We start from the raw sequence: 15,053 nt of genomic DNA on the forward strand, positions 1-15,053 counted from the left end.
TGAGCGTCTGCTGTGGCGCATTCCTGCAGTGTCACTCAGATCTATGTTTATACGGAGCTTCCAGTAATGGGTTGTCTGTCTGTCTCATGTTGCGCTGCTGGTACCCTCACCTCACATTCATATGTGGGTCAGAGGGGCATCTGTTCGTTGTCATGAGACTCGGGCGTCCATGGTAGGAATTCCAAGGCACGTCACTCATTCTTCCAGACTGAGATGCTGCTTGTTGACATCATTCTCCAGCATTTCACTCCCTCGAGGGCCTTCACTGACCTTCCACATGACACATTCCAAACATGCGAAGAAATGCAAACCTGCACTGGGTCATTTTCGGATTCCTTTTCTTTGCATAAACCAGTATATTTCAAAATCTAAGTATTTTTAGTGTGTGTGTGTTTTATTTTTCACTTACACTGGTAGCTCCTCCCAGTGGTAGTAAACACTGACAAAACAAGACACACACCACTGTGAGGACTGACTTCTTAGGTCGAGCTTGGGCAGTGCATGTGCTGGTCTGTGAGGCATGCTGTATTCGAGAATAGACGCGAAACCCTGCCCACTGTCTACCCATATTTGTCATTGGCTTGTGTCCATGTTCTTCGTACATGCTGACTTCTGATTTGTTATCAGGCTTGTTTGTCCCTCCTTAGTACCGCCTTGTCTTCGTTTGTAACCTCCCATGTGGACTTACCCTTTTACTTCTGTTGTTACATGGTATGTCTTATTTAGTCTGTAAACACTACTTTAATGAGTTGCTCATACTACAGGCACGACATGCTTTCCTGCAACATTCACTGCACCATGCGCTCTTTCACTTTCCAAGCAGTCCGGGATAATGGCGGCCGCTTATTTGAAATGAAATAGGTCTCGCATTTTACAAGAATTTGAGCTATTGGCATTTTAAATGACAGTGCCTTTTATTTATGTGTTAATTATCAAAACAGATAAATAAAAGGGCCTGTCATTTACAATGCTAATAGCTTAAACTCTCGCAAATGTGTTACCTATTGCATAGGGTTGTACAACGGTACAATGCTGATAAATATATTGCGTGCATTTTTTTTACCGCGATTATGCATTTTCATCGCATTCCAATACCCCGCTTTGTTTTTATATTTAGACCGCCCACTCCCCTAACTTACCTTAAATTTGTGGTATTGGTATGCGATGTAAATGTATAATCGTGGTAAAAAATGTGTGCTAAAAAAGTGCGAGGCAAATGCATGAAATTTATTTACCTCATTGTATAGGCGTTTTCCCATTGCATTGCAACTGCTTATTTAATTTGAGCAGCACCGCCGCTTCAGCTGGGATAACAGCAGAGTTGTGCAAACCCAGTGAGAGCTACGCGTGCAGCTTCAAGGAGGAGCGTGAGTAAACATTGAATGAGTCTCGGCCAGAGAGTTAAAGCAGGGAAGGAACCTTGTGAGTAAACATTGAATGAGTCTTTTCCAGAGAGCTACAGCAGGGCAGGAATCTTGTGAGTAAACATTGAATGAGTCTCGCCAGAGAGCTGCGGCAGGGATAAACCTTGCTCCAACTCACCAGTGAGCTGGCGGCAGGTTGAAGAGATGTCTAGACATCAGTTGCTCCTGCAGGTCCGATGGACAGCAGATGAGTATACTGTGTGCGCTCGGTCTGCCTGCACTGACTTCCCACTGGGCTCGTCTGGCTGCAGTTTGGGGGCCAGGGCTCCAGGCACATGGTCCCCTCTCCATTCCAAGCCCATCAAAGGGTGGGATGTGCTCGCATCCCGCTCCCCTGAGCCGTGCAGTTATCTGGAGGCTGTGAACGGCTGTTAAAAGCCTGACTGGCTTAGGCAGTCAAGTGTGAAAATACCAAGCGCTGTTCCCAAAAAATTTCATTTCACTCGTCATAAAATGCACGGGAGAAATGGCGAGATTGAACCGCAAATAAATGCAGGGTGGCATCGAAACACAATCCATGTTTTTTTGTGCTTAATTTGAAAAACCTTGGGGACTTTGTAAAAATGGTCCCCTTTTGGATGCACTTGCAGATGTGGTTTTTCTATTGCAGAAAAAAAAACTCTGCACAACATATGTTTGAATTTACAGACTGTTTTCCGCATGTTCTTACACTTTAAAAAATGTTCCATTACCTCTCGTTGTGTGATTACGCCCTTACTCATTCCTTAATCTGTCCCTCCGAGAATAAAAAACAACCATGACGTCTTTAATTCTCAGTCATGTGATGAAAGTACATTCTCCCACAAGCATAAAAATTCTCAATCTTTATTTTACGGCACGGACATCTGTAGATTTGGCTAATGTGAATTTTGGTTAGCTAAAAGAAAACAGATGCTGAGTTTACTCACATATCTATTTTGTATAATGTGCATAGAATGTAATTATCTTTTGTAAAAAAAGTGTTATTCTCAAACAGTTGAATTCCTATTTTAGACTTTGAATTGACACGTTGCCCGCGCTCCAAGACTGAGGAATTCAGAATTGTGGTAAACGTGTGCTATTTATAAGTTATCCCGTTCATACATCCAAATATCACTCTAGTGTTGTAATATTACATCCAATAAATATTGCACCCTGCGGTATCACATTTTTTTGGGTACGAAGGAAGCATTTCTCCTCTGCTTTTAAGATTTTTAGGAGTTCCCCATAGGGTTGTTGGAGAGAGGTGTTGGCTGCACTCTTGAGACGCGGAGGTTAGCTTCCTGTGCGGTCTCCCCATTACTGAATGTTGATACAGGAATGAATAGAACCAGTGGTATCACCAAACCCAGGGGATAGTACTCCACTTGACGTGACTAAGACATTTAAAGGGGGATTAGTTTTTCTCCCCAATAAGTTCCTGACGAAAGCCATCGAACCGGCAAGGGTGCATGCAGGCTGAAACATGTTGACAAAGTGATGTGAAGGACACCTTGCACATCCCATATTTCACATCCACCTTTTTTAATCTTACCCTATAATTTCTGTGAATAAATTGCACCACATGATAAAGAGGTAATTTAACATTTTCTATTCTGCACAAACTAGATCCTAACCAGTTTTAGAGGGTCTCCTCCTGGTGGAGGCCAACAAAAGAGCAGATGATGATGCTATCAGCCAAGATTACGCCAATGGCGGATAATTTCTGTTGAGGGTCTGCTACATATTGGTGCCAGATCCTTTGAGGCCTATTGGCTCCACTCCTTTTTGATTTAGTGATATATAGCCGGAAGCTGAGTGGGGCCCCCAGAACGCTTCTACTTCCCCCCCCCCCCTCCCCTTTTGATATTTAAGCACTACTATCCCAGCCAAATTTGCACGACCTTTGAAACAATGGCCTTAGTCAGCCCCACTGGTGTGCGAACCTTTTGACCTCTGAAGTATGCTCCATTCTCTGAAGTGGGCTCTTAAACCTACCTGGTTTGTTAAAAACTCAACTTTGTAAAATGAACCCTCTGTAGAGTTGTCATACGCTAAATCCCTTCCAGTTCCAGTAGTCGGGTACTTTTCTATTTGTGGCAATAATCTAGTCATTCAATACATATCAATAACACATGCCTTCCTAGCTAGAGCATTTTTTAATTTTTTTTTAATAAAAGTGAGTTTAATTTTGGATATGATTATTAGCATCAAAAAGATGCCTGCTCTTCTTGTGGAAGCATAGTGTTAGAATTGGGGATCTCTGGTTGGCACAGGTAGGTACTTGTGTCAAGCAGGGACCCTCTCCTCTAGTCCGGGTAAGGGGGTACACTCCTACAATAACCCCTGCTCACCCTCTAGGTAGCTTGGCGTGAGCAGACAAGGCCTATCTCAGAGCGTTATAGGTTAAGCATTTGTGACCACATACAGTAACTCAGTGACAACCCCACAAATGAACTCCACACTGGGATTATCAAAAAATAAGTATTTTTATATCCGGTTTAGCACAAGACCAAATAACGATAAAAAGGCCCACAATACTATTAGCAATAATCAGTTCTTGGATACAGTGTACTTTAAAAGGTCTGTGCGCTTCGTTCTTCTTAGTTCGGCCCGTACGGGGATGAATTGGCCTACAGAATGAGTCTATAAGCGTTACGGACGCTTCGGTGCGAAGCGTACACCCTACAGTGCGAACTTAAACAGAACCTTAACTTTGAAGAGTTCGTCACGGACGCTGCGGTGAAAGCAAAGCGTGGTACGCTGAGATGTCCTCCTTTCGCGGTGCGAGCTTACGGCTCGATGGGGGCCTGAGTTGCGTTGCTTGAGGGGACGGGACGTTGTACGGTGCTTCTGTTCGTTGCGGCGTACAAGCCGTACTGCGGGAGCGGCTCTCAGTCTTTGGCTGCAATGCGGAGCGTACATACGGTGCGTACTCCCTCCTTCGATACGAATGGCAGCCTTGACTTCAGCGCAGGGTGCGGGTCGTACCCACCAAGATGGTTCGATGAAGCGCAGCGTTGTACGCGGCGAAGTCAGCTAGTCACGGTGCGATCTACGGATCATAGTACGCGTTGTTCGAAGCGGACCGGCGGGGTACGGTGCGTTGCTAGATGCGATTTGGTGGTACGAAGCGTACCCAGCTCCCGGCCTCGGCAAATGTTGAAAACAGCATTTCCAGTAGCGGATTGAGAGGCGGATGAAGATCACTGGTCCTGGGACTTCGTTCAGGGGGCAAGCTCACTCACAAGCCCTTGGAGATCTTTCAGCACAAGTTGAAGCAAAGTTTCTTTGTAGTCTTTCTCCTCTCCAGCAGCAAGGCAATCACTGCAGGCCAGTCCCCCAGGTCAGGGACAGTCCTCCTCCTACAGCTTTCCCAGTTCCTTCTCCTCAGGCAGAGGTTCTTCTTGTCAAGCAGGATCTAATTTCTTGGGAGCAGGGTCCCAATACTTATACCCTTAATTCCTTTGTTCCTCTGGGGTAGAGGGGCCTTTGCCCAGCCTGAACCAGTTCATGAGCACTTTGTTGACATGTCTCTGACTTTCCATTCAAGGTGCAGGGCAGAGACATCAGCCGCTCCACAGGAGATGGAGCCAGCATTGTGGTGGCAGAGCACAGTCCTATTCAGAGTCCAGGTGCACTCCTCCCACCCATCTGGATGTCAATCTCTTTATTCACCACCAGGCTACCTAGCCCTGCCCCTCTGGAATTCCCCAGTCCTGTCACTTACAGAAACCAGACAGGCAATGTGAGAAAGTGCCATCTTTCTTGCATGGTATGCCCCCACTTTTTGCTGAATGTACTTTGACTGAGTGTGCCCTGGACTCGTGCCAATCAGGTGCCTAGGGCCTATGTTCCTTCCCTAAAAACACAAAACCCAAATTGGCAAACCCTGGCCACATGTCAGCCTCTGGTAAATGGTACCCAGGGCCCTGTGACCAGGGAAGGCCTCTAAGGGCTGCAGCACTCATTGTGCCACCCTTAGAGGCCCTGTACCCTTACACACACACACTGCCCTTGCAGTCTGGGTGCAGGACAAAACAAAGAGTCGACATGGCACACATCCCTGTGTGCCCTGCCCATCACCTACACTGCCATGGCATACATCAGCCACCCCTCTAGCTGGGTGCCCTATGCCAATGGTGTGGGCACAGGAGCAGGAGCCCTGTGCCTCTACAGTACCCAGGTCCATTCCTGTGCACTGTAAGTGCAGTGCTGCCCTTTAAGAGTACATGGTGCTGAGAGCTTGTCAAACACGAACTCCACAGCACCATAAAGGCAGCACTGAAGACTGAGAAGTTTGGTATCAAACTTCTCAGCTCATTAAACCCACACTGATGCCAGTGTGGGATTTTAATGTACCAATCACCCCAGAGATGCCCCCTAAAACCTAAACTACAATCCACGTCTGTTCTGAGGCTGCCTAGGCTGCCACACAGCAGACATGTTGCTGGACCCCTGGGTAGGAGAGCCCCTGCTCTCCTGGGTCTGCAACAATGCACATCCTGAGCGAGGTGCTAATCTCCTCCCCCAGGATGGGCAGGGGGAAGCTTCAAAGGCATGCCGCCACTGTGAGCTTCCCCAGGCCACTGCAACCCCCCACTCTGGCAGGAAGCTTGGCCGGAAACCCCAAATAAGGACAGGGGATGTGCCAGCCTGCCAACCCCACCCCTCTCGCCATCTTGAAGATGGGAAGCCCTACCCAATCAGGATTAGGCTACTGCCCCCCTCCCACAGGAGAGGGGCAGGATAGGGGGTGTACCCACCCCAGGACAGGGACCCATTCATAGCAGGCACCCAACGGAGTGTTAAAAAACAGGTAAAATTAGCACCATCATACTGCTTAACGTTATCAAATACCCACAAATCAAATAATCAGGTGACTCTTATTCTCTTCGGTTAAATATGTCCATACCCGGCATTTGCCTTTATGTAATAAAGCATTCTCGTTGTGTCCTTAATAACTGCATAGTATTTATTTTCTAAAACAAATCCAGGATTGCTTTAAACTGTATCCCAGTAAGCCCCATACACCAGAAATACAATCAATACGCTTGCTTATAAATTAATTGTAAAACACACCATTGCCATCACATCCATCCACCACTAAATGCATAAGTAAAAAATATTTATATTTACACTTATAGCTCCAACTCTAAAAAATGCGAGACCTACTGCATTGCAAATGCTTGTTCTTTCTTGATGTTGTGCAGCATTGGGAAAGCCTATATGTCTAAAAGGTGAGACTTCTTGATTTTGCCAATGTGTGTTTATTGTGGTTGTAAACCTCCTGTACCTTGTGTAGATCTGGTCAGAGCCTCTGATCTCTGGAGTTACACTATGTGAAAGATGCTCAGATTATTGTCCGGGTCCTATCACGGGCTCTGATACTATAAAGGACTCCCTTGCAGCAATTGATTATATTTCCCGCCGTTATTGTGATGCTCTGTGTTGTGTTATATAGGAAATACAGTGGTTCCTGTGGAATGATATAGAATGAGGTTATGATACATAAGCACAATCGTAATATAGAGGGTTAGATAATGGCAGAGCGCGAAGGCACCACTAACACACCGATTCCAGTGTTGTATATTTTATGAACTTTTTAAACAATAAAGTTAGGAGTAAACATTATACATCAAAACACAATTTGTGCATAGTGTCCCAAGTGACAAAGGGATCCTAAACCTAAGTGACAATGTGAATATTATATACAAGGTTTACACAGTTTGTACAAGTCGACCATTATCAAAATAATTCCATGTGAACAGCTGCTATATACAATATGTGCTGGGAAAATGGTTCGCTTCTGTTTGTCGACGACGTTTCGACCCTCAAAACAATGTGGGGTCTCTTCAGGACTACTGATGAAGGGACATCTAAATGGGAATGAAATAAAAAGAGCATAAGGCCCATATACCGGCACAAATGCGAAAAAAGGAAAATAAAGGCAGTTGGCTAAAAGGTACCTGAATTTATGATCGCGCAGCCTTGTGAAAAGGATGTGCCACATGTGAAGAATAGAGGAAAAGGGTTTGCTCACATGAGGACCCGTCTGGGTACTATGATTGTGAGAAAAGAAGCAAAGAAGAATGTTGCAATTACTGATAATTGGACAATGCGCTGTGTATAATCAAATACGAGTTTCACCGAGGTTCTTACCTCAATGTGAGGACAGGCTGTCAATCCAATAGGGTATGTAGGTAGGCCAGAGGGGCTCAATTAATTTTACACCACAGCCGTAGCGTTGTAGAATCCCTTTGTGGATTAACAGTGACAATGCACTGGGAGTTTCTCTGGAAATTCAAATAATAATGATCTAGGGGTCAGTATGCTAAAAGAAGGGCTCAGCGCAAGGGCTAAGCGGCCTGGATGTGCCAGTTCTTACCTCCAGTAGAAGATTAGAAAAGCGGGATAGCGCTCTGCGTGTAGATTCAGAACAAGCATTGAAAATGCGGTAGGTCTCACCTTTGATTAAGATAAAGCCATTTGCTTTGTTAATGGTATTGTATAGCGAAGCAAGTGGCTTTAACTTAAAAGGCGAGACCTATTGCATTTTCAATGCTTGTTTTTTGTTAGCCTTGTGGGGGGTAAGAGGGCAGGCAGAAAATTGCTTCCAGCCCTTCCGCTGTATACATAAAAGTGCTTTTGCGCTACTTCGTTTTCCCTTAAAACATCCCTCACCGTCAGCAAGCTTTCCACATACACACACCCTAATTATCAATTCATAACAACCCTCAGACCCAGATTTTCACCGCACTGTCATTTGTAAACACCAAATGCTCTGGCTATACAAATGCAAGACTTGCTGCATTGCAAATGCTTGTTAGATTATAAGATTTTGTCTTCTACTGAGGTGAGAAATGGCACATCCAGGCCGCTTAGCCCTTGCGCTGAGCCCTTCTTTTAGCATATTGACCCCTAGATCATTATTATTTGAATTTCCAGAGAAACTCCCAGTGCATTGTCACTGTTAATCCACAAGGGATTCTACAATGCTACGGCTGTGGCGTAACATTAATTGAGCCCCTCTGGCCTATCTACATACCCTATTGGATTGACAGCCTGTCCTCACATTGAGGTAAGAACCTCGGTGAAACTCGTATTTGATTATACACAGCGCATTGTCCAATTATCAGTAATTGCAAAATTCTTCTTTTCTTACAATCATAGTACCCAGACGTGTCCTCATGTGAGCAAACCCTTTTCCTCTATTCTTCACATGTGGCACATCCTTTTCTCAAGGCTGCGCGATCATAAATTCAGGTACCTTTTAGCCAACTGCCTTTATTTTCCTTTTTTCGCATCTGTGTCGGTCTATGAGCCTTATGCTCTTTTTATTTCATTCCCATTTAGATGTCCCTTCATCAGTAGTCCTGAAGAGACCCCACATTGTTTTGAGGGTCGAAACGTCGTCGACAAACAGAAGCGAACCATTTTCCCAGCACATATCATTGTATATAGCAGCTGTTCACATGGAATTATTTTGCTAATGGTCGACTTGTACAAAAGGTGTAAACCTTGTATATAATATTCACATTGTCACTTAGGTTTAGGTTCTCTTTGTCACTTGGGACACTGCACAAATGTTGTTTTGATGTATAATGTTTACTCCTAACTTTATTGTTTAAAAAATCCATAAAATATACTACACTGGAATCGGTGTGTTAGTGGTGCCTTCGCGCTCTGCCATTATCTAACCCTCTATATTACGATTGTGCTTATGTATCATAACCTCATAGTATATCATTCCACAGGAACCACTGTTTTTCCTATATAACTATTACACTGGTTCCTTAGTGAGTAGGGTTCCCCTGTTTCTCTTGAGCTCTTTGTTGTGTGGTCCATTCACTGGAAAAGGCTCTCTTAGACCTGACAGCCTTAGGGCGGCGTTTCCCCAACTTTTTACCTGCCTCCCTCCATTTTCTGTGCTCGTTTTTGCTGGCTTTAGGACTCTGCACCTGTTACCACTGCTAATCAGTGCTAACATGTTTGTGCTCTCTCCCCTAAACATGGTAACATGGGCTCCTACTCAGTTGGCATATTTAATTTGCTTATGTCCCTAGTAAAGTGCACTACATGTGCCCAGGGCCTGCTAATTATTTGCTACTAGTGGGTTGTAGCACTGACTGTGCCACCCACATATGCAGCCTGAAATCATGTCTCAGGCCTGCCACTGCAGTGCCTGTGTGTGAAGTTTACTGGCACATCGACTTGGCATTTAAAGCTACTTGCCAAGCCTAAAACTCCCCTTTTATTACATATAAGTCGCCCCTTGGTAACCCAAAGGGCAGGATGCTATACTTCTATGTTTTACATGTCCTGGTAGTGACAAACAGCTAAAGTACTTTTTTACTGCTGTAAGGCCTACTCCTGTCATTGGCTAGAACTGGGCATTCCTTAGAATACCTTTAAGCTGTAATTCCTGATTGGAAAGGAGTAGCCTTTTCATGTTTTATATCTTTGCAATGGTAATGAGAAATCCTCTTTACTGGTAAAGTCGGATTTAACATTACTATTTTAGAAAGGCTACTTTCAGAAAGTGGACTTTTTTCTGCTTGTACTGCTCTTTGTGTCTCTAGTACACGTCTGGGCTAGGTGACCGACCCCTTTTTGTATTCCTTCTAGAGAGCCACAGACACTGCAAGGGTTGGGTGTGATTTAGCACTTATCTGCATCCATCTGCATCCTGATGGGTCTTTCTGGGCAGATGGGAGGAAGGGGGTCCACTCTTACCCTTCACAGGGTAGTAGACTGACCACATACAAAGGAATGATAGCTCTCTTTGGTAGTCTGGAGTGAGTGCTGGGATTGAAAGAGATACTGGTGTACTTCAAAACCACTCTTTGAAGTTTCCCTCATATCAAAGGCCAATTTGGACGTAAGTGCTGAGTCTCTAGCCCCATCAAATCCGACTCTTATGGATCTACACAGAACCGCTGTCAGAAGAACTGTGGTGCTACACAAAAGACTCAACTGGAGTCTTGGTTAATCCTTGAGTCCACACTCCGCGATAGGAGGGCGTCAAGGAAGGATCGTATGCCCTTGCTCTGCCTATTGCATCTTTACATTGAAAGTGTAATCTAGAATTTCTTCAGCACACTTGTCTATGTGGTCAATTAAATGTATCATTAAATGCCAATAGATTTTCGTGATGGACCCACCATTTAAGCTTATCCAGTGTTTTTTTTTTTTTAATTTTCCAACAGGTGAACTAAATACAGTAATGAACAAAAAAGGTGAAGCATTAAACATCACTTGTGTAGGAAGTGATGTAAAAACAGTACACCTCGAAATTTCTTCCCTTGAAGGCTAATGCCTCGCCAAAGTCTTTTTCTACAGCAATAAATCCAAACTGCCCAGTGTGGTCTGTACTTGGCTCTTAGGGATCACCTGATATACATTGACAAAATAACACACTGACATACTGAAGCAAGTCTGATAAGGTTCTTCTCATTACAGAGGAAGAGCTAACCTGGATCAGAAAGAACACACAGAAGAGAAACCGTATGAATATCTAGAAAATGACAACACATTTATTAAGGAGAGAAATCAAGTGCAACATCAGAATATCATACTGGAGAAGAACCATATTGACGGACTGACTGTGGAAAAGTTTCTTTGCAATGAAAGACCTAAAGCAGCATCAGAGTGTCCACGTAGAGGAGAAACCATATACATGCACAGAATGTGTCAAAGCATTTATAACAAATCGACAGTTGAAGCGACATCAAATGGTCCAAACTGGGGAGAAACCATATAAATGTACAGAATGTGACAAAGCATTTGTAACAAATGGAGAGCTAAAGCAACATCAGAAATACCACACTGGGGAGAAACCATATAAATGTACAGAATGTGACAAAGCATTTATAACTAATGGAGACCTACAACAACATCAGAAAATCCACACTGGGGAGAAAGCATATATATGTACAGAATGTGACAAATCATTCAAAACAAGTAAAGGTCTTAAACGACACCACAAAATCCACACGGGGGAGAGACCATATAAATGTACAGAATGTGACAAAGCATTTATATGTAATAGAAACCTACAACAACATCTGAAATTGCACACTGGGGAGAAACCATATAAATGTACAGAATGTGACAAAGCATTTATAACAATTGGACACCTAAAACAACATCTGAAATTCCACACTGGGGAGAAACCATATAAATGTACAGAATGTGACAAAGCATTTATAACAATTGGACCGCTAAAACAACATCTGAAATTCCACACTGGGGAGAAACCATATAAATGTACAGAATGTGACAAAGCATTTATAACAATTGGACTCCTAAAACAACATCTGAAATTCCACACTGGGGAGAAACCATACCAATGTACAGAATGTGACAAAGCATTTGTAACAAATGGAGTGCTAAAGCGACATCAGAAAATCCACACTGGGGAGAAACCATATAAATGTACAGAATGTGACAAAGCATTTATAACTAATGGAGAGCTACAACAACATCAGAAAATCCACACTGGGGAGAAACCATATATATGTACAGAATGTGACAAAGCATTTATAACAATTCGATACCTAAAACAACATCTGAAATTCCACACTGGGGAGAAACCATATAAATGTACAGAATGTGACAAAGCATTTATAACAATTGGACACCTAAAACAACATCTGAAATTCCACACTGGGGAGAAACCATACCAATGCACAGAATGTGGCAAAGCATTTATAACAAATCAACAGTTGAAGCGACATCAAAAGGTCCAAACTGGGGAGAAACCATATCAATGTACAGAATGTGACTGATCCTTTTTAATCAATGGAGAGCTGAAGCAACAATAGAAGATCTCCACCGGAGAGAGACCATTCAACTGGACTGAATGTGAGAAGGCATTTATTAGAAAGTAGCATCTTATGCAACATCAGATAGTCCATGTAGGAGAGAAACCCTCTGAATATGCATAATGCAACAAGACATTTATTACTAGGCAAAGATAAATACTACATCAGAAATTCCACACTGGTGAGAAACGATATGGCTGTACTGAATGTAACTTAGCAATTATTACAAAGCAAAGTTTAAAAATACATCCGAATGTTCACACATGAAAGAAGCCATATAATTGTACAAAATGTGACATAGCATTTTTATTCCAAATGGAGGGTGACCATTCAACTGCACCGCACGTGACAAGGTACTTATTATAATGGGAGAATTAAAGGAATATCAGCGTCCACACTGGGGAGAAACCACATGAATTTATGGAATGTAACAAGGGATCTATTACAAAACAAAATGTAATACAAGATCAGGAAGTTCACACAGGGGAGAAAACATATGTATGTTCTGAATACCACAAAGCATTCATAATAAAGGGAAAACTGAAGCAACATCTGAAAATCTACATGGCAGGAAAGCCAATGTTTGTACAGAGTTTATTCTTCCTGTGGAAGACTTTATTAAGTTAATGCAGCATAAACAAATCCACACTAGGGAGAAACCTTATCAATGAATGGAATGTGACAAGGGATTGATTACAAAATGTAGTATATCAGAATGTTCACACAGGAGAGAAACTCTATAAATGTGTTGAATGTGACCATGCATTCATAAATGGAGAGCTAACTCTGCATCAAAAGTCAACCCTGAAGCCCTCACTGAATTCAGCAAGGCATTTATTGACAAGGGAGAGTTAAATCCGCATCAGAAAGTCCCCACTGAGAAAAATCTATATGAATCTACAGACTAAATCAATCAATGGGTATTAAGCGCGGCAAATCATCAGTGAGGTTCTCAAGGCGCTGGGTGAGGAGTTGTTGTCCGGAGGGGCCGATCAGTTGAACAGCCAGGTCTTGACTCTTTTTCCAGATTCAGTGATGAGGCAGATCTCTGGTGCAGGGGGAGTTCATTCCAGGTCTTTGCAGCCAGGTGAGAGTAAGAGCGACCTCCGTTCCTTGTGCCTTAGACTCTAGGAGTTAAAGCTAGGAAGAGGGAGGCAGAATGCATGTATCTGGCGGGGAGCCATCTAAAGATCTTGCGGCGTATGCGCATTGTGAGGAAACAGATGGCAGAGATCATGTTGATTTGCTTCTTCATAGAGAGCTTGTTGTCCAGGACAATGCTGGAGTCACGGGCATGGTCGGTAGGGAAGGGGAAGAAGCCAGTTTCTGCTGACCACCATGCGTTGCTTCAAGGAGATGCGTGGTTACTGAAGATGAGGACTTCTGTCTTGTCCATGTTCAGTTTTAGGCAGTTGTGCTTCATCCAGTCGGTGATGTTGGCCGTGCACCTATGAAAGTTGTCTCTGGGTTTAGTGAGGTGGGTCTAGTCGGTGTAGATGACCTTCAGCCCGTGTGAACTGACAATGTTGGCTCGGGGTGTCATGTAAGTGTAGGAGAAGGGGGGCTAACGGAGGATCCTTGTGAGGTGCTGCAGATGATGTCCTTGGGTTCAGGAGTAGGGCGGGAGTCTGATTGAGTAACAAGGATAACAAACATAATACTACTGAACTGTATGGGCCCATTTGGTGACCGAAGAGCCACAGTGGGAAGTATACAAAAATAAATCCTCAGTCCTTGAATGGACAGAAGGGACAATTGATAGGTCAGTGTTTCACCATCCTGAAGACATCGATACTTGGATAGAGGCTATAAAAAAACTGGTGGCTTCGCTTTACTTTTTTATGAAAGGCTAACTGTTAATTCCACAGTGATCAAGGCTTCAGTCGAGCAGGATTTATAAAGCACGGCTAATCGCCCAATAGGTTATCCAGGCGCTTGCAGGTCCTGTAGGCTTATTCGAACAGCCAGGTCTTGAGGGCTGTTGGACGTGGTCCTTTTTGCAGGGTTATCCCCAAACATTTTGCTTCTTCCTCCTATTTTTTGCTGACCTGTTGTTGTTTTTAGGACTCTGGGCACTTTACCACTGCTTATCAGTGCAAAAGTGTATATGCTCTCTTTGTAAATTATTATGATTGGTTCTCCCTGATTGGCATATTTTGATTTACTGGTCAGTCCCTAGTAAAGTGATCTGGGTGTGCCGGGGCTGGTAAATCAAATACTAGTGGGCTGCAGCACTGATTGTGCCACCCACATGAGTTGCCCTAAAAAGATGTCTCAGGCCTGCCACTGCATGGCTTGTGTGCAGTTTGCTAACTGCCATGTCGACTTGGCAAGTGCACCCACTTGCCAGGCCCTAACCTTCCCTTTTCTTACATATAGGACACTCTTATGGTAGGCCCAAGGTAGCCCCCTGCGCAGGATGCAGTGTATGTGAAAGGTAGGACATGTACTGATGTGTACAACATGTCCTGATAGTGAAATACTGCCAATTTCGTTTTTCACTATTGATAGGCTATCTTGCCCAATAGGACAGAATGGGGAATGCTCTAACATTTTACAAGCATATCTTCTCATAGTATAAGATAGAAAAATAAAGATTAGGCTCTGGCGAAGACTTCATGTAGGGGCTTTCGAAAACTAACCTAAGAATCGCACACTCTCATGCGTGTGCTTTTTGTTTTGGCCCACGCTATTGGCCTTTGTGTGCGTCTTTTTAACAAAGACAGCACGCAATTGGCCGAAGGCGGGCGCATTGCTCCGCCCATGGCCTATTGGTGTTGGTTACCCGCAGGCCCGACATCTGTTTGCAATTATCGTGCACAGAGGCGTGCGCGATAATAGGAAA

General features: G+C 43.7%; 1 protein-coding gene across 1 annotated transcript in view; it reads left to right on the forward strand.

Moving 5' to 3' along the window:
- Positions 1 to 12,757, forward strand: part of LOC146822485 (uncharacterized) — a 36,298-nt gene extending 23,541 nt beyond the window's left edge. Inside the window, exon 2 of the mRNA XM_085613598.1 lies at positions 10,592 to 12,757. Coding sequence (XP_085469724.1) covers positions 11,009 to 12,172 — 1,164 coding nt within the window. The 5' untranslated portion in view covers positions 10,592 to 11,008 and the 3' untranslated portion in view covers positions 12,173 to 12,757. The remainder of the gene's footprint in view (positions 1 to 10,591) is intronic.
- The last annotated feature ends 2,296 nt before the right edge of the window (positions 12,758 to 15,053 follow it).

This window comes from Triturus cristatus, chromosome 6 (assembly GCF_964204655.1).
Source record: "Triturus cristatus chromosome 6, aTriCri1.1, whole genome shotgun sequence".
Lineage (NCBI taxonomy): Eukaryota > Metazoa > Chordata > Amphibia > Caudata > Salamandridae > Triturus > Triturus cristatus.